Source organism: Manis pentadactyla, chromosome 10 (assembly GCF_030020395.1).
Source record: "Manis pentadactyla isolate mManPen7 chromosome 10, mManPen7.hap1, whole genome shotgun sequence".
Taxonomy (NCBI): Eukaryota; Metazoa; Chordata; class Mammalia; order Pholidota; family Manidae; genus Manis; species Manis pentadactyla.
This window is the reverse complement of record NC_080028.1, coordinates 81,973,536-81,995,587: the sequence shown is the minus strand read 5'-3', so window position 1 is coordinate 81,995,587 and position 22,052 is coordinate 81,973,536. Positions and strand designations below refer to the sequence as shown.

At 46.8% G+C, this 22,052-nt stretch overlaps 1 protein-coding gene across 9 annotated transcripts in view; it reads right to left on the bottom strand.

Moving 5' to 3' along the window:
- KATNIP (katanin interacting protein) overlaps positions 1-22,052 on the bottom strand; it is a 196,361-nt gene that overhangs the window by 64,996 nt on the left and 109,313 nt on the right. For 8 of the 9 annotated variants that reach the window (XR_008992153.1, XM_057487074.1, XM_057487067.1 and 5 more), the window contains 4 exons: positions 21,019-21,286; positions 16,919-17,050; positions 1,097-1,269; positions 62-127 (listed from right to left, as the gene is read on the bottom strand). Coding sequence is in view for 8 of the 9 variants with exons in the window: in XM_057487074.1 (XP_057343057.1) it covers positions 62-127; positions 1,097-1,269; positions 16,919-17,050; positions 21,019-21,286 (639 nt within the window). In the remaining variant the exon portion in view is untranslated. The remainder of the gene's footprint in view (positions 1-61; positions 128-1,096; positions 1,270-16,918; positions 17,051-21,018; positions 21,287-22,052) is intronic. The other variant, XM_057487072.1, reaches the window with a different exon arrangement.

The following is a 22,052-nucleotide window of genomic DNA, read 5'->3' as shown; positions in this document are numbered from 1 at the left end:
TCTGGAGCCTGTCAGGTGCAATGGGCAAGTGGCTTTGTGGTCCCTCTCGGGCCTCACTGACCTCAGGGGTCTCTTCCTTTTCCTTTAGTAGATTGGTCCATGATTTTGCTGGTGGTGTCTCTGTGTCCTGGAATGATGTAATCACATGATCTGAGGTCAGAATGAAGCCATCTACTGCATACTCTTCAAAAAGGTGTGGGGACTGTCTCGCGATCCCATAAGCACAAACATCAGGGGCAAAGACCCAGCTCCAGGAAAACAGACAACAGATGCTGCTCAATGGACACCCTAAGGAGCAGCCTGCAAGGGAGCCTGAGGAGCAACTGGCAGTGTGGATGGGCCCTGGGCTTGCAGGCAGGCCGACCATGGCCACTTCCAAAGACACAGCCTGTGGAAGCCACTATACTCTCTGGGCACCAACAGCTGCGTCTATACAATGGTGATGAGACTGGCCCACCTGGTTCAGGGTTACTGTGAGCATCAAATGGGACAAGCTAAGACAAAGGCTCTCGACAGGTGAGTCAGGGGCCATGCTTCTGAGAAAGGATGGACATGCCATGGTATATGTAAAGCCTCCAGCGCCTCAAGGGCCTCTCCTCTACCCCACCATTAAACCTGCTGCTTGTTGCTCAAAGTCAAAGGCAGCAGGCATAGGCTCAAACACCTGTAGGGCCAGGGGCAGCAGTAGGGAGTGGTGAGGGCTGTGGAGGCCTGAAAGGCTCATGCTCTGGGGAATGAGATCTTTCCAGAGAAGCCAGAGCTTGTTTACTCCATTTCTTCTCTGACCCACCAGTTTGCAACCATGGTCTAAGGTATCCAGCATTTGCACGGAAATCATCAAGGACTGGAAGCATATTATCATCCAACTTAGGCTTTCTGAAGTAAACAAAAAATGCAAAAAAGCTGTGGAAATGGAATTTTGGCAGGACAGGGAGCAACTGTGCATCAGGCAGTGGACTATGATCAGTCTGAGGCCAGGGTTGCCTACAATGTCTCTCTCCTCACCACATGCTCTCTGCCAGCACTGCTCAGGTGCTGCTTGTTCCCCTGAGTAGCCTGGTCCTCCTCATTCCTTCCCCTCTGCTCACCAAAGTACCTGCATTGTGCTGGCAGATGGCTCAGCTTTTCTGTTGAGGATCACCCTCTGCAAGGCTTCATTCTCCACCTGGATGGCCCTGAGCACAGCTGAGGCATCTTCCTCTCGGTCCTCAGCCTCTTGCACGGGTTTTCGGGCTGCTGATAGAGGTCTCTCTCGTCGGCTTCCAGGTCCTGGGGGCAGAAAACACAGGGTGTTCCTTTAAACTGCATTCTTGGAGTGCAGTCCAAAATATATTAGGCCCAAATTGAGGAACCTTCTATAAAACAGCTTGCCTATGCTCTCCAAAAATGTCAAGGTCATGAAAGACAAAGAAAGCCTGGAGCGCTATTCCAAATTAAAGGAAACCAGGCAGCCATGAATGCAGTGGCCATCTTGGGACTGCATTCTGGTTGGGAAAATACTGCTTTGTAAAGAACATTATTGTAGCAAGTGGAGAAATCAGAATATAGTCCATGGCCTAGATAACAACATTGTATTAATGCTAACTATCCTGAATTTCATAACATAAACATACTGTGGTCATGTAACATGAATGCCCTTGTCTTAAGAGATATGTACTGCAGTGTTCAGGTGTAAAGGGAAATGGTGTCTGCATCTTAATCTCAAATTATTAAAAAATACACACATACACACAGAACACAAGTAAAAAGCAATTGGGACAGAATGTTAACTGACTTGGAGTGAGGGTATAGGAAAATGTCATTTGCATTATTCTTGCAATGTTTAACTTTGAAATTATACATAATTAACAAATTATAAAGAACTAAACCTCTAACAAACTACCTACAAGGAAAAATATATGATACCATGGAGAAAGATGGGTATTTTGGAATATTTTTCACTTTAGCTTATTTTATTTTTATATGCGTGACAAGAATTAGAAAGAATTTACATTGGAATTTAAGAAAAGAAGTATTGCAAAGCTATGGTTGATTCTGGAAGTTTCAATGAATGGAAAATTGGTTTTATAAAGTTATAAAGTGATAGGCAAAAAGCAGCCAATAAGACTGGTTGAATAAAATAAATTGTGATATATCCACCCACTGGAGTACTATGCAGTTGTAGAAAGAAAAACATACTTAAATATCTACAGTTAAAGTGATATGATAACTCGAGTTCGCTTCATAATCATCTGGGAAGTGGGTGGGATGTTGATTGAATGAAACCAGCCATCAGATGACTATTGCCAAGGCCAGGTATTGGACACACAAAGGTCACTGTAATATCCTCTTAATTACTTATATTTGGATTCATCCAATATTCTTTAAAAATCTCCATTTAAAAATAGGACTGCTCAACTGTTTATAGTTCATAATGCATGAGCAAAACCGAAAGTTTCTGTGATGACTGCCCTTGTACTGTTCACTATGTAACTTATTCATTATGTAAGAATTTGTTCTACATGTAAGAACTTGTCTGTTATGCCTCAGAAGATTGGAGACTGACAAAAATTAGGCTTGGGGTGGAATAATGATTGTGCATTGAGAATTGACTCCCCTATACAGAATTTTATTGTCGTTAACAACCATTTGATCAATAAATATGAGAGATGCCCTCACAAAAAAAAAAAAAAAGGACAGACTTCCAATGGTAAAATAAATAAGTAACCGGGATGTAATGTATAGCATAAGGAATATAGTCAAGATATTGTAACAGCCTGGTAGGGTGATAGCTGGAACCTAGAATTATGTATATAAATGTTCTACCACTGTGTTGTACACTTGAAACTCATGTAATGTAATACTGTGTGTCAACTACCCTTCAATAAAAATTAATTATTAAAAAAAAAAAAAAAATAGGACTGCTCAAAATGTTTCCATTGGGATGTTTAAAGAGACTTTTGCCTACTGAATTTCATCTTTTCAGCAAATATTTATTGAGTGCCATTCTGCCAGGCTCTGTTCTCACCACTGGGGACATAGCAGTGGCCAAACTATGATCCAAATCCTTGCCTTGTGGAGAATAAGCTGGAGAAATAATAAATAGTGTAGAGTGTCAGGTGGCAGAAAATGATTTGGAGAAACAAGAAAAGCAGAGCAGGGTGAGGGAGATAGGGAGTGCAGGGCTATAAGGCAGGCTTCATGGAGCACCAGGGGAGCATGGTCCAGGTACCAGTGCAAAGTGGGAAGAGGCCTGACTGGAGATGGAAGGACCAGGTTACCAGGGCCTTAGAGGTCACTGTAACGCCATTACTCTGAGTGAACTGGGGAGCAACTGCAGGGCTTAGAGCAGGGAGGACTTGATCTGACTGAGGTGCTGAGTGGAGGTGGCAGTGTAGGCAGAAGCCAGGTAGGGGCCTCTGACTACGGCAGGTGAGAGTCATGGCAGCACAGAGGAAGGACACAGACCAAGGTCAGACTCTGTATACAGATCGAAGGCAGAGCTGACAGTATTTCCAGGCAAGTCAGATCTGGGTGGGAGATAAAGAAAGGAGCTAAGAATGACACCAAGGTTTCGGCCTGAGGAAGTGGACAGTGGAGTTGCTCTCAACTGAGCTGTAGAGGGCAGAGGAGGGGAGCAGGTTTGGAAGTAAAGAGCAGGGGTTCAGGTTTGGACAGGTTGGACCCAAGACGTGATTCTGGCCTCAGAGTGGAGCTGCTGAGTTGGCTCATACACAGCTGAGTCTGGACTTTGGGACAGAGGTCTGGGCTGGAGATGTGAATTCAACATAGGCAACTGGATGGCATCATTTGGCAACAGTATCAAAGACTGACATTAATGCTGGCCTGTAACAAACTAGCTAGGAATTTACAGGTATGACCTCTGGTGCAAGGCTTATTGAGAAACAGCATACTTCCATCCTTATGACCTCAGAAAATCATCAGCATTGATTATTAGGGATTCATGTTGGAGTACTTGACTCTCCTGCTATGTTTGGTTAGAATGCTATGCCTGAATGAGAGTTCTAGTAGCAAAACCAAGAACAGCACTGGCAGGAGGGGACAGGACATATGTAGCTCTACTGGGCTGGCTTCTGGTATGACCAGGCACTGGGTTGTTGGAGATCATGGGCTTTCATGGGAAAGCTAAGCTGAAATGAGAGAATATAAATTTCTACCAGGCACCCACAGTGGGGTTATGAATGTGAGCACCCAAGGGCAGGCACTCTGAGTGAACTTGCCCAAATGCAGGGAGCCATTGCCCCGCTCCAGCTGACACTTGCCATATAAGGCTGGGTTCTTAGTGATGACAATTTTGTTTTTCAAGAAAAGGTAGAATCTGAAATTTATGTGAAATCCGCTGAATTTTATTTGTTCATTACATGTTCCAGGTTTTACGAAATGTCATGAAGGCCAACAGAACCCAAGGGCTGGGCTAGTACAGGCCTCAGTGAGTCCAAGCCACTCCCCTAGGATGGTCAAGGGCACCCAAAGGAATGTCATATGCCCATGGATGGCCAGTGTGGGTGATGAACAAGTGGGTTACTTTCTGACTTTGATGTGCCATCTCTTGTTATTGCCCCAGAGCTGCTCCTGGGGACAGAAAAGCAAGAAGCTGCTGGAAATGCAGCCCAGGGGTTCCACTCACTCCAGGGAAGGTTGCTCTGGCCTCCCTGTTTGCTTTTCTTATCAGTTATCTGACTTGTGCTGCAACGGGAGGGATGAGAAGGTAAAGCCAACAGCCCAATACCAAGCAGAGAAGGTGAGAGCTGGAAGGAGCCTGGTTTAATATGTTGCTGGTGGGGGCTGAGGTAGGGAGGGCATGGAAATGAGGGTTAGGGAGGGGGTGCTGAGGGCCACATTAGGATCTTCCTCACTTGGTGAAAGAGGGACTGGGTCCCTGAAGTGGCTGGGAAGACAGGAGAAAGCAGTGAAAAGAAGCTAGAGGACATGGTCTTGGGCTGCCCTGAAGTGGGAACTGAGAGATCCTGAAGCACAAAGGCAGCCTGGCCCAAGGGTAGTGGAAGCAGAAAGGGGTTCCTGGCAAGCACGGACATTAATTATACAGGCTCTCAACGGTCACTGCACTCTGGAGGGCAACACTGCCCCAGGTGGGGTACAGAGGTGGGAGGAGCAGGCACACCCTGTCCTCACAGACCTCACCGTCAGGGACAGAGACAGACACGAATCAGACAGGTGCTCACAGGACATAAAGACAAAGCAGGGTAAAGGCTAGAGATGGCAGGAGGGGAAGGACAGTATTCAGTCAGGGAAGGTGACATCTGAGCAGAGACCTGAGGGCAGTGAGCCTTGTAAATACCCATATGCAGAGGCTGTTCCAGGCCAAGGGAACAGCAGGTAGCAGGTTCCAAGGCCTTGAGGTGGGCGGAGCTTGGCACACTGAGGGATGGCAAGGGGGCTGGAGTGGGGGTGCAAGCGGTAGCCTGGTGGGCAGCAAGGGTGGGGAGGGCTCGGGCTCGGTTCTCTTGGGGCCCCAAGGTCACAGAAGCCTGACAGGCCTCATGCTGCTGTAGGAGACCATGCCTACCTTGTTTACCGTTCCATCCTTGGCACCTGGCATTATGATTTTTGTCACATGAATGGATTAAAAATGATTTTAGCTCCCAAACTTGTCAGTCTCAGTATTTGTGAATATCACTAACACAGACTGTTTCCTCTACCAGTAAAGCAGAGCTGAAAGATTCAAACCCCCTCCAGACTCTATAGTTGATTCTGTAAACAAGGCACTAAGATCATGTGTAAAGCCCAACAAACACACAGTACGCTGACAGTGGGGTTGCAAACCTGGGTGTTGCAGGCTCAGGCAGCACCAAGACAAGGAGAACCTGAAATTCAAGAGCTCCTTCCTCATTTCCCACACAAAGCACTTGTAAGTAATTCTAGGAAGAGCTGGGTGATGACCCCTGCCTTTTTGCTGCCACTCTGTGGGCAAGAGGCCTGTCGTCTTGTTTCTCAGTGGTCTGGGGCTGGGGTGGCACACTGTGCCTGAGAGAGCTCGCTGTCCTTAGCCTCTGCAACCCTATGCTCACCTCTTCTTGGAAAAGGATACCGAGGAAGGCATTTTCTCCCAGCAGTGTCCAGTTTTGTCTGTACAAGCCCTCCTGCCCCCAGTGTCTTTCACTTGGGAGAGAATGCTCCTTCAGCAGCAGGGCCAACGGGTGCTGCCTATGCCCTTTCAGTCAGATTATGCTAAGAAGATGCTTTTAAAAATTAAACCACCCTGTCTCCCAGTGAAGGTCAACTCTGCAGCTCCACCACCAGAGCTCTCCCTGCCTGTGGCTTCCAGAAATGTCTCTTCACAGTGCCCACATTGTCCTCAATCACATTCTGCGGGTGGGCTGTGTTTACAGTGCACTGCCTCACAACAGCGAAGGGCCCACCTTTCAACTCTCTTTGATGCTCTCACCGCTCACTCAGGTGAGCCATTTCTGCACTGGCCTGAATGCCACATGGGGGTGGCTTTATTCTCATCTTAGACCCAGAGAATGGTGGGCTTATTTGCACAATAAATTTGCGCTACCAGCAAAAGCCAAACTGCACATTTTAATTTATTCCAAACTGCTCTTTTCTGGTTGAAAGCCACCCCTCTTCCAGTAAGTTCACTTTCCCTTCGCTTCACGAGAACGTGGCCTTTCTCTTGCTCAGAGTAACAAAGAACATATCAGTTCAAGAGATTTACCATGAATGCAACACATGTCACAATGCAGACATGAGGAAGTGGGGCTGGCAGTTGGCTCACCAGCAAAGTGAGTTGTTCCCACCTGCCAGCCGTGACTTGAAAAGCTCAAATTCAGAGGCTTAGCAAAACTGCCCCTTACCACACACACGGGGCATTTGGGGTCACATGGGAATCCCTGGAATGGCAAGCAGTAAATCTGAGAATCACAAGGGTCTACCAGAGAGATCATACACCAGCAGTCCACAGGCCAAAACCAGCCTGCAGAGGTATGTTGTATGGCTTTCACTTTTCAAAAAAAAAGTAAATAGATGCTAAGTCTTAAAATAAAGTGTAAATCCACCTGAAACTGGGATTCCTGGGGTCTCTTGAAAAATCACATGACCTAGTGAGCTTCAACTGGCATTCCATGTGGTGATCGTAGGCTGGAGCTAGGCAGTGGTGCCCCCTCTAAGAGTGGCATAAGCCCTACAGTTTTCTGCTGCTGGAAGAAAATATCTTCCTCAGCATCCTCTTCCAAGAAGAGGCAAGTGTAAGTGCAGCCCACACTCCTTGTTGCCCAGTGCCTGTCAGCCTGGAAACTGTATAGGACTTTATGGGGAAAAAGGTCCAGGGAAACAGCTGACTTAACCTTGCTGTGACTTGAGATGCCTACATGTACTTCTAAAACACAACTAGGAGGTGGGAAGGGACAGTGGTCTATGCCTGAGTACTCCAAAGCCTCTATGCCTTTCAGATGGCTCAGCCTCATCAAGCCACATGCTTCTCATGGTGTGGGGAGACCATGATGAATGGCCACAAATTCCTTCCACCCCTAGAGGTATGCCACTTCGACTGTGACATTGCAAGCATCTCCCATCAAGACATAGAGTCTATTTCTCTAGCTAGGTTTGGCCTGGTGACTTCCTTTGGCCAATAAGCTGTTGGCAATTGTGACCAAGCAGTCTTAAAAAAGCTCTTGCACACTGGGGCATGCCTTCTCTTGCTGCCCCAGACTGCCACATGCTGGACAAGAGGCCATGTGGAGCACAGACGAGTCATCCCTGTTGAGATCCTCAGGCCAACTGGCCTGGCAAATATATGAGTGAGGCTGCCTGAGACCACCCAGCCTAGCTGTCCACTAGCTCACTTCAGAACCTGCCAGCCCACCTGCAAATGCCTAAGCAATAATAAAAGGGCTGACATTTTAAGCCACTACATTTTAGGCAGCAATTCTCAGCTGATACACATGGTCTGTCAAGGCCTGTGTTCTTCTCACCTCTGAAGCTCCTTTGTGGGCCTCTCGCACAGGCACTGTCTGTACTCTTAATACTAATCCTTCTACTGCTGTCTCTTCTTTAGCCCAGGAATACACGTGAGTTTCAAGCAGGGCCCCCTGACTACATTATTTCCACTCTTTCCTCTTGGATATTACAGTCCTTTGCTCCATACCCTGCCTTTGAAGAATCTGTAGCAAAATGTCCTGTGTGGTAAGTTTTTATATGAGATGAACAGCAGTTGCTTTCACCTTCCAACAACTGTGAGTGCCCTTCAGGCACCTGTGTTTTCCTTTGGGGACTAACCTTTGCCTATTCTTCTCAGTCTCCACGGTTTGGATGGATCAGACCCCTCTCCTGGCCCAGTCTAGGCCAATGAGGGAAACGGTTTTCCCTGACCACAGAGACTGGAGATTGGTTCATGGAGAGCTGGTTCTTGGACTCTGCTGGAACTATTAGGGAGTTTTCCCCTGAGGTTGCTATGCCAGTAAAAGGGAGTCTGGAGCCACTGTGGGCCATTTCTAGACCATGTCTGAGACTAGAGATATGCTCCTCAAAGTGGTTCCTATACCAGTTAACATCAGTATCACTTGGGTACTTGTTAGGAAATAAAATAGTTAGGCTCCACCTTAGGTGCACTGAATTAGAAACTAGAGCTGGGGCCCAACAATCTATGTTTTAATTTGATTTGCACATAATTCTCATGCATGTTCAAGTTTGAAACCCACTAGACTAGAGGAAAGTGGATCCAAGTGATGAAGAAACAGTTCCTGGTGGTATCATCTGAGCACCTGGATCCCACCATGCCTGAGGCCAATATATAGTCCTGGACTTTCCAGGTCTGTGAGTAATACATTTTTCCTGGTTGCTTCAGCCAATTTGATCTTGCTATTAATGATGAACACTGACTAATATGTTATGAGATTATATACTTTGGCAGAATGGTCTTTCTGTTGCAGGTTTTCCTGACAGAAGTGCTAACTATAGGCTGTCAGGGTCCTCTATTTCACTTATGCTGAAGGGTGTTACTTTATTTCTGTGGTTGGCAGCTTTTCTGGGAAAAGTGGTTCAGATATATCACTGCCCTAGAGCACTATGACAACTTGGACGATAAACTTTCTGCATTAAAGACTAATGTCCTTTCACCCTCAAAAAGACAATAGGTTTCTGGAAGTTTCTTGGAAGGCCAGATTGAGACCAGAGGATAGAGAGCAGAGTTACAAAACACATGAAGCCCCTTCATTAAAACTAGGGACAATTACAGTGATAGAGAGGAATTATCTCTCATGGAATTGCATCATTTGCACATTTAAATGATACAAATTTAATTTTATGACCTTGGCCAAACAAGAAGGGGCAAGGGGAGAAATAATGCTTTTAAGAGTGCAGGCAGTAGGTTACACCTGTGGTAATGGCAGACTAGCTATTTGGACCAACCTTTCCTTGGAGGACAACTGGAAAACCTGGACCAAATATTATAAAAATCTGTTTTTAAAAAAGAAATCTGTTTGAAGGCATGGAAAGTGAACAGGCCTGTGAAGGATTACATAGCCAAGAGCAAGCAGGAGAAGGAAACCCAGCACCTGGGAAGCATTTCCCCTCACCCTGCTGCTGATTCTGATAAGAGGTGCTACTTGGCTAGGAAGCTGAGCAGAGCTGGTGACTCAGGGCTATAGTCTGAGAGTTGGGGTGACCTGGAAAGAGCCAGGAGTGAAGTGCACAGAAAGGCTAACAATGCGAGCATATTCAAATTACAACTGACTGTGGAAAAAAAAATAATGGTGATGATGTCATCATTGAGTGAGGTTTAAAACCTAAAAAGAATTAAAACACATGACAATAACAGCATTTAAGTTGGGAGTAAATGGAGTTATAGAGTTGTAAGGTCCTTCCATTGAATGAGAAGTGGTAAACTTTCTAATTTAAAGAAGACCCTAATAAGTCAAGAAGGCTTGTTGCAATCTCTGGTAATCACTAAGAGAATTATAAAAGAATGTATAACTAACAAACTAATAGGAAAAAAGAGGAATAATATAAAGCAATCAATTTAAAAGAGGGCAAGAAAGGAGAGAAAGAGGAACATAAAACAGGCAGAACAAATAAAAAGCAAACAATAAGATAGTAGAGTTAAACTGAAATATATCCGCAATTACATTAAATGTAAATGGACTAAATGTGCCCATTAAAACACATAGATTGTTAGAGAATAAAAATAAAAACCAATTACTCGCTGCTTACAAGGGATAAACATCAATGTAAGGATGGAGAAACTTTGAAAATGAAAGGATGAAGGAAGTTATTAAACACTAACTGAAAGGAAGCTGGTAGACTTTAAGGCAAAAAGCATTACTAGAGCAAACAGAAACAACACAGTTGATAAAAGGTTCAATTCACCAGGATGATATACAAAGACTGATTTTTTTATGTTTCCCCAAAAGACAGCCCCCTCCCCCCATAAATATAGACTAAAGCATATAAGCAGTCCAGATTTTTCCTAGAAAAGGGTGAACTGATTTGCTTCTGTTATCCTCTCAAGTAGTCTCAAGTTCCTTGTGTCTCTGGAGATGTGAGTATACAGGACCCTCAGTATAGCATTTAAAAAACATACTTTCCCTACAGCCCAGATGCTAAACAAAGCCAACTCCTCTATTTGAGGCCTGGTCAAGAAGCTGTGATCATTCCCACCCTGGAGGAGAGACGACTCCCAGAGCTTACCAAGAGAAGACATGTCTGTCTGGGGATTATCTATACACAGCCACATTTGCTGCACCTCACCATTGGTGTGGGGTATTTTCAAGGGTATCTTTGGCCACATTCACTTTAGAGCCAAATCCCTGTGTGACATGTGTCTCCACTGTAATCCCATTTCAGTGTGAAGGTGTGACAATGCTGTGATTTTTCAACCTTCCTTTCTTTAAATTTTGCTTAGTTAGGAGCCAGGTATATTCAATAGACAAAGGTTGAGTTGCAAACCTGTTCAAAATAAAGATTCCACTACCTCAAATAATGTCCTCCTAAGGGAACTGATGGGCCAAATTGCTCTAAGAACCAAGTACCAGAGAAAGCTGGTAATCTGATTTTTATCAGATGGACACATGCAGTTTTTTATATGAATGCATGCTTCTTTGCCACGGAAGCTCAGAGTCACAACTCTGGCCCCCGCAGGCATTTGACTGTTCATCCCTCGGCTTCATCCTATTTTTTCTACTCCTGTTTTCTCTTCACCCTTATCTCCTCACATATTTGCTAAAGTTTTGCACCTCATACTAAATGTAATTTGTTAGAACATGCCAGAGCATTTTGGAGAGAGGCAGATTATAAATTAATTAATTAAGCTTTACTTCTCAAAATGTTATGAATGAAGATTTTGTGTCCCCACAAAAGATGTTGAAACCCTGATCCCTAGTACCTGTGCATGTGACCTTAGTTAGAAGTAGGGTACTTGCAGATGATCGAGTTGGGATGAGGTCATTAGGATGGGTCTTCATACAATAGGACTGGTGTCCTGATGAAAAGGGGAAACTGGGACCCAAAGACAGATGCACAAGGAGAGTGCCATGTAAAAGTTGCAATCATATGGCCACAAGTCAAGGAACTACCAGAAACTAGGGAGAGGGGCAGAACAGATTCTTCCCTAGCAACTTCACAGGTAACATGGCCCTGCTGACATCCTGACTTTGGACATCTAGCCTCCAGAACTGAGAGAATAAATTTCTGTTGTCTTAAGTCACCCAGATTGGTACTTTGTTACAGCAGCCCTAGGAAATGAATACAGTATTCAAAATGTTTTAGTTGATACATGGTTTAACTCTAGAAGTCTTAACAGGCTGTATATTTATTTTAAAGAGCATATAGAAAAAATATAACAAGTGACTCAAACCTGTGATTCTTAGACATGTTATTGCTTAGGACAAAGCTGATGTGGGTATGTAGTAAGAAAATAACATTTTAGTTGGCATTTGAAGGGTCATGTAGTGAAGTTAAGAGCAAAGACACAGCAGCCAGGTTTTTAAACACTGGCTTCATCACTTACTGGCTGTGTGACCTTGGACAGATTCCTTAACCTCTCTGTGCCTTAGTTTCCTCCATACAATGGTGTGGATAATAGCAGTACCTACAGAGTTGTCTGGATGATTAAATTCAAAATTACATATGAGGTATAAAACACAGCTTGGGAGGTAGTTCAGTGCTTTTTAAGGCTGGCTCTTCACGTTACTCAGATGTGTTAAATCTAGTGACTGTGGCCTGTACAAGCAGAAGGGAAGTCCCAGTTAGTCCACTGGATGGCAGCAAGGGGTGCCTGACCACCACTGCACAGCACCACTCTGCCAGGAGCTCTGGAAGGTCTCCCGCGCAGTGGCACACGACCCTAGGTTTCATTTCTTTTAAAACTTGTTTTGGAGGAACTTTCTGAACAGCCATTTTTTCCTTTCCACATAGAGTGAGCACCAGCAGTGCAGCCTGGGGTCTTGTCAACTGGAGCAGAGGTCAGTGGAGCCTGTCCAAGTGTAGGAAAACATCACACAGGACAGCGCCCCACACTCCCCACGTGCTGTCTGAGCTCTGAGGGCTGAGCCGGGCCTTGCCCCACGGCCCCTCTTCTTGTTCTCTTCTTCCCAGCTTCCTAGTTCTTCTTTTCCCCTGACCAGAGCTGACAGATCCAAAATTCACCAGGTTTTTCTGACATCTTAAACATTACATCTTACTCTTCACCCCATAGACTATATCTCCATTATTGATCTATAAACATGACATGTCTTTAATCCTTTGGACAGCAGTGACCTTGATATGACCTTGTCAGGTCACTTGGACAGTGATTCCCTTCCCACCTCTACTTCCCTCAGGCCGCATGCAGGCCTCTTCTAGGTTCTGGCTTTTACCAAGAAGTCTCCAGGAATCAGTTTGGTCCTAACTCTGCCCACACTGCATTCTGGCTCTTCATGGTGATAAGATGCAGACAACTCCCACACCTGCAGGCTGTCTGGCTGCAGTTCCCAGGTCACTCCCAGCTGAGGCAGGATGCAGATCAAAGGACTCAGCCCTCCTGCAGGGGACTTAGCACTGCATGGCTTCTCCAGACACAGACTCCTTCTCTGGGGACCTGGGTTGCCTGAGTCTCCTTTGCTAGTGGAGCAGATTCAGAACTTAACCCAGCCAAGTGACAAGCCAGAGGTCTCCCATTACTGCTGCATCTCGGCTCTCTTGCCCTATCATGGCAGGCTCCCTGATTCATGCCCAGGTTCTTGCACCTGCTGCTCAGAATAAAAAGCCACAACTAGTCTCATGCCTACAAGGGACTCCTCAGCAAGTTCAACTACTGTCTGGAATCCAGCCACTGGTGACACTCAGAGACCAGGCCAGTACTCCTTCCATCCTGCAGTGGCTTCTTCCCTGGCCACTCCACATCCTCCCTGGCTCCCAATAGGCCACACTCCATGTGGCAGCCAGAGGGATCTTGTTCATCTTGTTATAAAATGTAAGCCAGGTCATGATGGCCCCTGCTGTAAAGCTGAAGAGGTCTTCCAGCACCAACTCTCTTACCGGGTCTAACTGTGTGCTCTAGCCCTGCCCACATCTGTGACCTCATCTCAGCTGCCGTCCCCTCATTCTCTGTGCTCCAGTCTCCTTTCTGATTCTTGAGACACTGAGCAGCTCTTTCCTACCTCAGGGCCTTTGCACAGACTTTCCCTTCTACAAAGGGCTATTCCTTGATGTCATCCAGTTCTCAGCTCAATTTCCCCCTCCTCAGAGAGGCCTCCTCTAACCACACTGCCCAGCCATCACCAAGCTGCTATTGTGGTAGTAGCTGTCACCTGTGTTTATTATCTATTCTTGTTCACTAAAATATAAACACCATGAGAGCAGAGACAATGGTCCTTAAATCACCAGGGCCTGGACCAGGGTTCAATACACAGATTTCTGGTGAGGCCAAAGAAGACAATAACCTGTGGCCTTACCTGGAACCCCATCCAGGACTGGACTGCCTGGATAGGAACATGCTCTGACCTGCAGCCCTAGGCCTGGAGACTATGGTCCAGCTTCCTCTGGTTGCTCTGCCCATGGACCAGGGCTCATTCCCAGGATGCTCGTTGCCACTGCTGCCTCGATTCCCCAACCTAGGGGTCCACGTACTGGACTAGAACTGCAGCTGGAACATAGCCTGAGTCACAGTCAAGCTTGCTAGGACATATACCCAGGCACTTCCAAAGCCACCTCTGTGGCCAAACAGCCCCAGAGAGCAGCCTGGCAAAGCAATGCAGGGCACGGGCATTGGAGCCTGAGTGTGAATCCTGGCTCTGCTGTGACCTCCATGTTCTCAGCCTGAGTTACCTCATCTGTGAAATGGGAGAAGGAGGTCACATTATCTATACGGGAGTTCTTGGATTTTGTTGCCTAGCACCCACTCCCTCTGCCTGTGGTGACAGCAATAGTGTCCCCTTCACAGAACTACCCCTGACCTAAGCTGGGCAGTGAGGAGCAGCCCCGAGGCTTTGCTGGCAGCTGTGGGACCAGTACCAGCTGACCCTGACCAAGCTCTTGATCTGAGCCAGATGCCCCTCTACGTAGACTATCTACCCAGCCCTTTGCTCCTTACAGTACCCCTTGGAGGAGGGTATGGCAGATGGGAGAATAAAGCCCAGAAAGTTAAGTAACCTGCCCAAGGTCACAGAGCTAGTAGGTGTTAGAGCCAGATTTGTACCAGGTGGTCTGGTTGCAAAGTCTGCCACACTTGTTTTCTGCCAGGGTTGCTGGGCTGGTGAGCTATAAGCCCAAAGCTGCCGGTGGCTGCCTCAGCACCCATGAGCACTGCTCTGGGAGTAAAGGGCACAAAGAATGCTGAGCTGAGAGGTGGAAAGAGGCAGGCTGCTGATGTATTTTAGTCACCTGGATCCAGCTGTGATAAACATCACACCCCTTTGGACTTCATAATTGCATGGGTTGATGCACACTCTTTCCCTTAAGGCCATTCTTTTTATCTTTTGCTATCTAAAATGCCTTGTCTTCTATTAGTACAGTCTTTCCCCCCAGTCAGGTTCTGGGTTGTGATAAGAGTTAATCAGATAATGCCTGGGTGCTGCACAGCCTGCAGCCCTCAGGCCAACCTCTGTTCAGGGCCCCGCTGGCACTCAGGCCTGCTGAGCCAGAGCGCTGGAGAGTCAGTACCCCCAACAACAGCCTGTGACCCAGCATGGAAGGGAGGAGCATGTGAAGGCCCAGCTCTCTCACCCGGGCTGGGGAAGCAGCGGTAAAATGCAAAACTGAGGAGCCTCGTGCTCAGCACTGCCCCCTGGAGCTCCCCAGCCAGGCGGCGCTCCACTGGCCCAGTGAACTGGGTGGAGGAAGCCATTCTGGTTACTTCCCTGCCCATTCCTGGGAAGACAGTCCTATCAGGGACACCTCCCAGATAAATTACTTGTTCTTGAATCCTCTGCTGAGAGTCTGCTTCTCGGGGGTGGGGGTGGGGGTGGGGGGGAATTCAAACCAAGGCAGTATATGCTCAGTAATGGTAGTTATTGTTATTTCCTCCTCCTCCTCCTCCTCCTTCCAACTGCCCTGAGAGGCTGGGAAAAGAGCTTCAAGCCGCAGGCCTCAGGGTTGGAGTGCACTAGGCCAGATCTTTAGATGATGACTGTGTGGGAGAGGCTGGTTCCCACCACCAGGTCCCTCGGCCTGTCCCTGCAGGAAACAGACCTTCCAGCTTCCCTGTAAACGTGGATGGATGCCATGGCCACAGAGGTCAGGGACCCTGGCTCAGACTAATTGCCTGTGTAACAAGGCTGGCTGGGTGGGCCTGGATTTTGCCCAGGGCATGCCAGGGTTCCAAATTCTTGGGACACCGGATGCCTTGAGCTCTTTGAGGTCCTTTGGGTCACAGAAACCAGAAGCAAGTGGCCCCCACAGAGCCACTGCAGCCACTGAAATCAACCCAAGGTGTCAGGCTGAGGTGATTCATCTATGGCCTTCACTGTCTGCAGCCACGGTTAGGGCCACAGCAGTGGAGTCACTCCACTGGGGTTGGAGGCCTACATCTACTGCTTCCCAGCTGTGTGAATCACCTGCTCTGTGCCTCAGTCCCTTATCAGTGAAATGGGGATAGTCACAGGACCCAACTCAAAGGCCAGTTATAAGGATTCTCATTTACTTGCATCTGTTTAATTATATAATATACATCTAATTATTATGATATTAACAAAAAGCTTACAGTGGTGGTGGGTTCATAGGAAGTACTTGGGGCAGACGGACTCTTCACCATAAACTCTTTTGTACCATTAGAGTTTAGTACCATTTGCATGTATTATTACCCCTATAAATGAATTAATTTAAAAGTAAAAACAAAAATAAAATAAAGTTTCAATTAACCACATCTTGGTTGTAGAATAAGAAAGTAGCTATAATGGTTAATTATGTATCCACTTGCCTGGGCCATGGGGAACCCAGATATTTGGTCAAACATTATTCTGGGTGTTTCTGAGAGGGTATTTTTGGATGAGATTCACATTTTAATTGGTAGACTAAAGCAGATTGCCCTCTATAATGTGAGTGGGCCTCAACCAATCCTTTAGGCCTAAGTAGAACAAAAGGACTGACCCTTCCCTGAGTAAGAGAATTCTCTAGCAGACTGCCTTTGGACTTGATCTGCAATGCTGGTGGCCCTTCCTGTGTGATGGCCTTTGAACAGGAATGTTGGCTCTTCCTGCATCTCCAGCAGGCAGATCCATCCTGCAGATTGGACTTGCCAGCCTCCATAACTGTATGAGCCAATTCTTATGATAAATCTCTCTCTCACTCTGTTTCTCATTGCCTTTCTCTCTGCCCACACACACACATGACCCAGTTGGTTCTGTTTCTCTGGAGACCTTGACTAATAATACATTTGCAAAAGGTCAGCTCAGGTCTTGGCAGAGAGGGTAATGAAGCAAGGACTTCTCTATCATAGCACCCCAGAGAGTGACCAGCCCTGCTTGGGGGCCCCCAGAACTCTTACTTGAGCATGCCTTCTCCTGGTCTGAGTACATGGCGGGGGGCTGGGCATTCAGGTTTGGCGCAGGCTTGCTGGGAATGAAGACCTCAGCATTGTCCTTCCGCTTAGCAGACAGATTCCTTTCCTTTTTATTACCTGTCAGAAAACAATTGTTTGTGCCAAACACTGAATGCAAGCAGAGCTGGGATATTCTGCTCAGGCATCTGTTTGTTTGTTCATTCACTAATTCATTCAACAAATATTTACTGAACTCTACTCTGTGCCAGGTACCATGCTAGTCTGGGATTAGAGATGGAAATAATGCAGACAACATAGCAAATTTGCTGAGAGCCACTGGCATGCCAAGTACCACATTTTGGCAGATAAATGAAATATTCTAGGATACACACAGGTTTTCAAGTTTTAACATTTCTGAATAGGGAGAGTGTTACAATCAGGGAGGTGTTGGGTCTAATTGGAGTCAAAAGAGTATAGTAAAACACATTTGTGGCCCTTGAGGCACTCACAGCCTAGCTGAGGAAAAGGAATGTTGAATGTGTAAGACAGCAGGGCTGGGATAGAAGCAGGGTCCCATACCAGGGCCTCAAGGGACCTGTGGCACATGGAAGAGGTGGCTGGCAGGTATGCAGCAGACAGCGAGGAGGACCCTCACGGATGACTCGGATGTCCCCAGGGGCACAGAGCTGGGGGCATTCCAGACACAGGGGTTGGCAGTAATGAAGGCTAGACAGCTGGAACGTATGTGGCAGACAACCAGCTGGGGCCTGGGCTAGGGAGTGGGGCCAGACTGTCAGAGGCCCACAGGCCATGCTTTAGAATCAATATTTCCCAAAGTGGGGCACCTGGATCACTGGTGGAACAGTAGATGATTCCAGAGGTCACATGGACAAATGTTTTTTAAGCAATTACATGTCTTAATGTCTGGAAAAAAACATGTAACCAGCATATTGAACCCTTGATTTCATGAATACCATTGCTTAGAACCATCCCAGAAGTTTTATGAAAGAAAAGAAAGGAAGAGAAAGGAAGGGAGGGAGGAAAAAGAGGAGAGAAGGAGAGGGAGAGAGGGAAGGAGAGAAAGGGAGAGAGGGAGAAAAGAAAGGTGCTGGATCTGGGAGAGGGAGTCTGTCTACTACCAAGGGGCAGGCATGAGTAGCCACCAATCCACTCTTATCAGCTGGAAAGGTGATAATTTGCTCTTCTTCTATCAGAGTCCCATACTCATCTCTCATCTGTTTCACTTAGAAGGGAAAACAGATGGGTGGGATTTATTTATTGACTCTTTGAAGCCCAACTATCATCTTGTGACTTTATCTGGCTTACTTATTTAGCACACTGATTAAGAGCTCAGGCTCTGGGCTCAGACTCCTGGAGATTCAGTCCCACTCTGCCTGTTCCTAGCTGTGTTATCTTGGGCAAGCTCTGACCTCTCTGTGCTTTAGTCTCCCTATGTGTAAAGCAAGTACAATGACAGGACTTTCCTTGGGGTTGTGACAAGGATTAAATGAGGGATGAGATGTAAAGCCTTTGCAGTAGTGCTTGACACGTGTTAATAAGAACTTAATAAATGCTGGCAATTGTTATTATTTATGTGTTTATGTGCTTATTCCCTGTTTTCCTTGTTAGGATGAAGTGCCGTCCAAGGGACTAGGCCCATCTTGTCCCAGCACAGTGACTGGGGCATAATATTGCCCAGTGAATGAATGAACAGCCCAGAATCAAGTGCATCCTTTCAGGTTACAGCTGACTGCTCTTGCATAAATGCCCAGGATTAGTTGAGAACTCCAATTCCAGGCTGGGATCTGGGGAGAAATTACAAAGGCCTCTGGCTTCTGCCTGCTCCTCTCAGTGGGAGTCTGCTTCCTGCTGGGGCTAAAGAAGCCACCAGAGACTGCAGATGAAAGGGGAAGTAAGAGGCATGTGAGCCACCCCTCTGTCCACTGCCCCTGGCTATGGCTGCTAAAATGTCAAGAGTGTGGAGTTTGATGTTTTTGTTTTATGCATCAGTGTCATTCACAAACTGTGCCTGGGGGCCAGTTGCTCTCCTTTTGTGGCCTGGTCCTTCATGCCTGAAAGCAGTTGTTAAGCCCCCATTCCCAGGGCAGGGGCGCTGTCACACTCCTCACAGCCTTCCTCCCTCCCCACCTCTTGGAGAAAACATAATCCATGCAACAATGTCCTAGAGTCCCAGTGGTCTCACAAAGAAGCGCATTAACAGTGCCTTGACCAACAGATACTTTAGCAGGTGGTGTAACAGCTTCATTTGTTTGACAAAGATTTTCTGAGTGACTGGAATGTGCCAGATGAGTGCTGCATGCTGGGAGCCCATGGAGGGTGGGAGCTGACCTGTGTTCCTGCAGAGCTCACAGGCCAGAGGGGGAGAAAGACAACTGGGGTTAGCAAAACCAGCCATGATGATGCTCTGGGGGTGGAGGAGGCATCCTTCTGACCCAGCCATGCTGGGGACGCAGAGGGCTTCTTGGAGAAAGCATCCTCTGAAATGAGTCTTGAGGGGGAAGCAGAGAGCCAGGTTTAAGGGTTTAGAGTGGAGGGGACAGGAAATGTGATCTGGGCAGGGGAAACAGCCCCAGAAGGGGCTTGTTGGTGAGAGAGAACATGGTAAAAGCGTATCCAGGGCACACACGTTCTCTTCTCTGGAGACCTGAACCCCTGGGAGTGGGTTTTCCAGGGCTGCCCTATTATTACATCTTGCCCAAATTCCTATGTTCAAGTCCTGACCCGCGGTACCTCAGAAGGTGACTGTATCAGGAGACACAGTCTCTAAAAAGGCAATTAAGGTAAAATGAGTCTGCTAGAGTGGACACTAATCCAATTTGAATGATATCCTTGTAAGAAGAGGAAAGCAGGACACACAAACACACAGAGGGAAGACCACGTAACGACACAGGGAGAGGACAGCCAAGCTCAAGCTGGGGTGGGGGAAGGCCTTGGAAGAAACCAGCCCCACCAGTGCACTGATCTTGGACTTGCAGCCTCCAGAACTGTGACAAGGTAAACGTCAGTTGCTGGTTAGGCCAGCCCTGGTCTTTGTTGCGCAGCCTGAGCAGATGCATAAACTCACTGCCTGCTTTCTGCGACTCGTTTCTCTACCTTAGGTTCACTTAGTCTCACCCCCAGCTGGTTGGTCTTGGTCTTTGGTTCAGAAAACACGGCAAATGCAGCTTTGAGAAGTCTTGGAATGAGGAGGAAGGAGCGAGCTGAGGCCAAGCCAGCTCAGGATCAGGATGAGGACTTTGGTGGGTAGGCCCCTCCCTGTCCCCCACTAAGTGTTTTGTTTACTCAGCTTCCCAGAGTCTTTTCTGAAAAGGCTTCTCCAGTGGACAGCTGCTGTTTCTGACTGCCCACCATGCTTTCCTCCTCCTTTACATTCACCCTGCTTTTCCTCTGGAAATTCCTGTTGGTCCATGTGTTTTGGAGGGCCATAACCACACCTGCAGTTGTATTGGCTGGACCTGGCCAGTCAGAGACACAGTGACTAGCTCAGAGAAGTGACCCAGTGTGGGTTCAAGCGCCAGGCCTGGGACCTTTGCGGGAGCTTTTAGGAAGAGAAATCTACTTTCTGATGGAGTTTGCAAAACCAGTGTCTCAATTCTGTGTCTGCATGTAAAGAGCCTATCTGAGAATGGTACCAAGAAAAAGAAGGCAGAGAGGAGAGGCAGAGAGAATAGAAGGGGAGGGGAGGGGAGGAGAAGAGGGGAGGAGAGAGGAAAGCTGAGAAATGAGTCCTGCTGCAGCCCTGGACTCCTCAGTTATCCAAGCCAAGAAACAGTCCCTTTTGCTTAAGCCAATTTGCATTAGCTGGTTGGCATGCAGATACTGTTAACTGTCCTACAATACACACGATAGCTCCCTCTCTCCCCACAACTGTCCACCAGACATTTACCATCTGGAATTTCAAGGTCATTTGCAGGCCTTTGGGAGCCTTTGCCTCTTGTGATCAGCAGAGACCTGATCGCTAATACCTCCCTGGCCTGTAAGATGTTCTACCCAAAGCTAATTTAAACTACCACTGGAAATTTCAGTCCTACTATTAGATATAGAGACACCAAAGGCAAAGAAATGCCACATATGGCAGAGCTCACTTTTAGAAGCTGGGTTAAATTCTAGCACCACAAGGGTGTCTGGGCCTTGGGGATGGCGCCCTTCTGTCTCCCGGTCCTCAGCAACATCCTTCTGCACTGAGATCACACTGGAAAGAGGGGGGTCATCTCTGGGATGGTCCACCAGCACCCGGTGCTCGGGCTCAGGCTCAGAGACCACATCTTCTTCAATAGAGTCATACTCATCACTGGAACAATCCTTCTGGCTCCTTTGCAGATTTACACTGAGTTCCAGGCTTTTTCTTAGCTTCTGCCAAAAGTCAAGAAGCGAAAATGAAATTTGTTACTTTGAGAACACCTCATTTGAAAATAGATCATTAGAACCAAAGAACCATTCCGACTAAACTAACATTTAACAAAATCATCTCAGCCCATGTGTTGTCACTACTTTGAAGATGAAACAACAAAAGGCAGAGACAAAAAGCAACTCTCCTGACAGAGCAGTATTTAAGTATTAACTGGGGTGGCCATATGCCTGGGATACCGTGGAGAGAGAGAGTTTGTGTGTGTGTATGTGTGTGTACACATGTGTAAAACAGATTGCGAGGTCCCACCCTTTGAGTTTCCAATTCAGTGGGTCCTGGATGGGGACCATTTGCATTACTGACAAGGTGATGCTGCTAATCCAGGGACCACAGATTGAATCTGAAATCCCAAATGATTCTGAAATTCCAGATGGCAAAATGTCTGGCAGATAGTTGTAGGGGTCTGTCCTGTATATTGAAGGGTGTTTAGATGTATCTAAATATCGTGACATTCAGCACTTAACTATAACTGCTTGATAATTTTTTCATGTTTCATCTCCATTAGATTATAGATTTTATAATCTTAAAGTATAGATTTAAGATCAAAGATCTATACTTAGAATGACCAGAAAATTTATTACTGAAGCCAGGGTCTTTTTGAAAAGGAAAAGGGCAGTACTACAAGTACACTGGGACAAAAGTGTGAACTGGTCTGCCTGGGCACACCAGTAAGGCCTGTCAGCCCACTATCACAACCCTGCAGCCCTCATT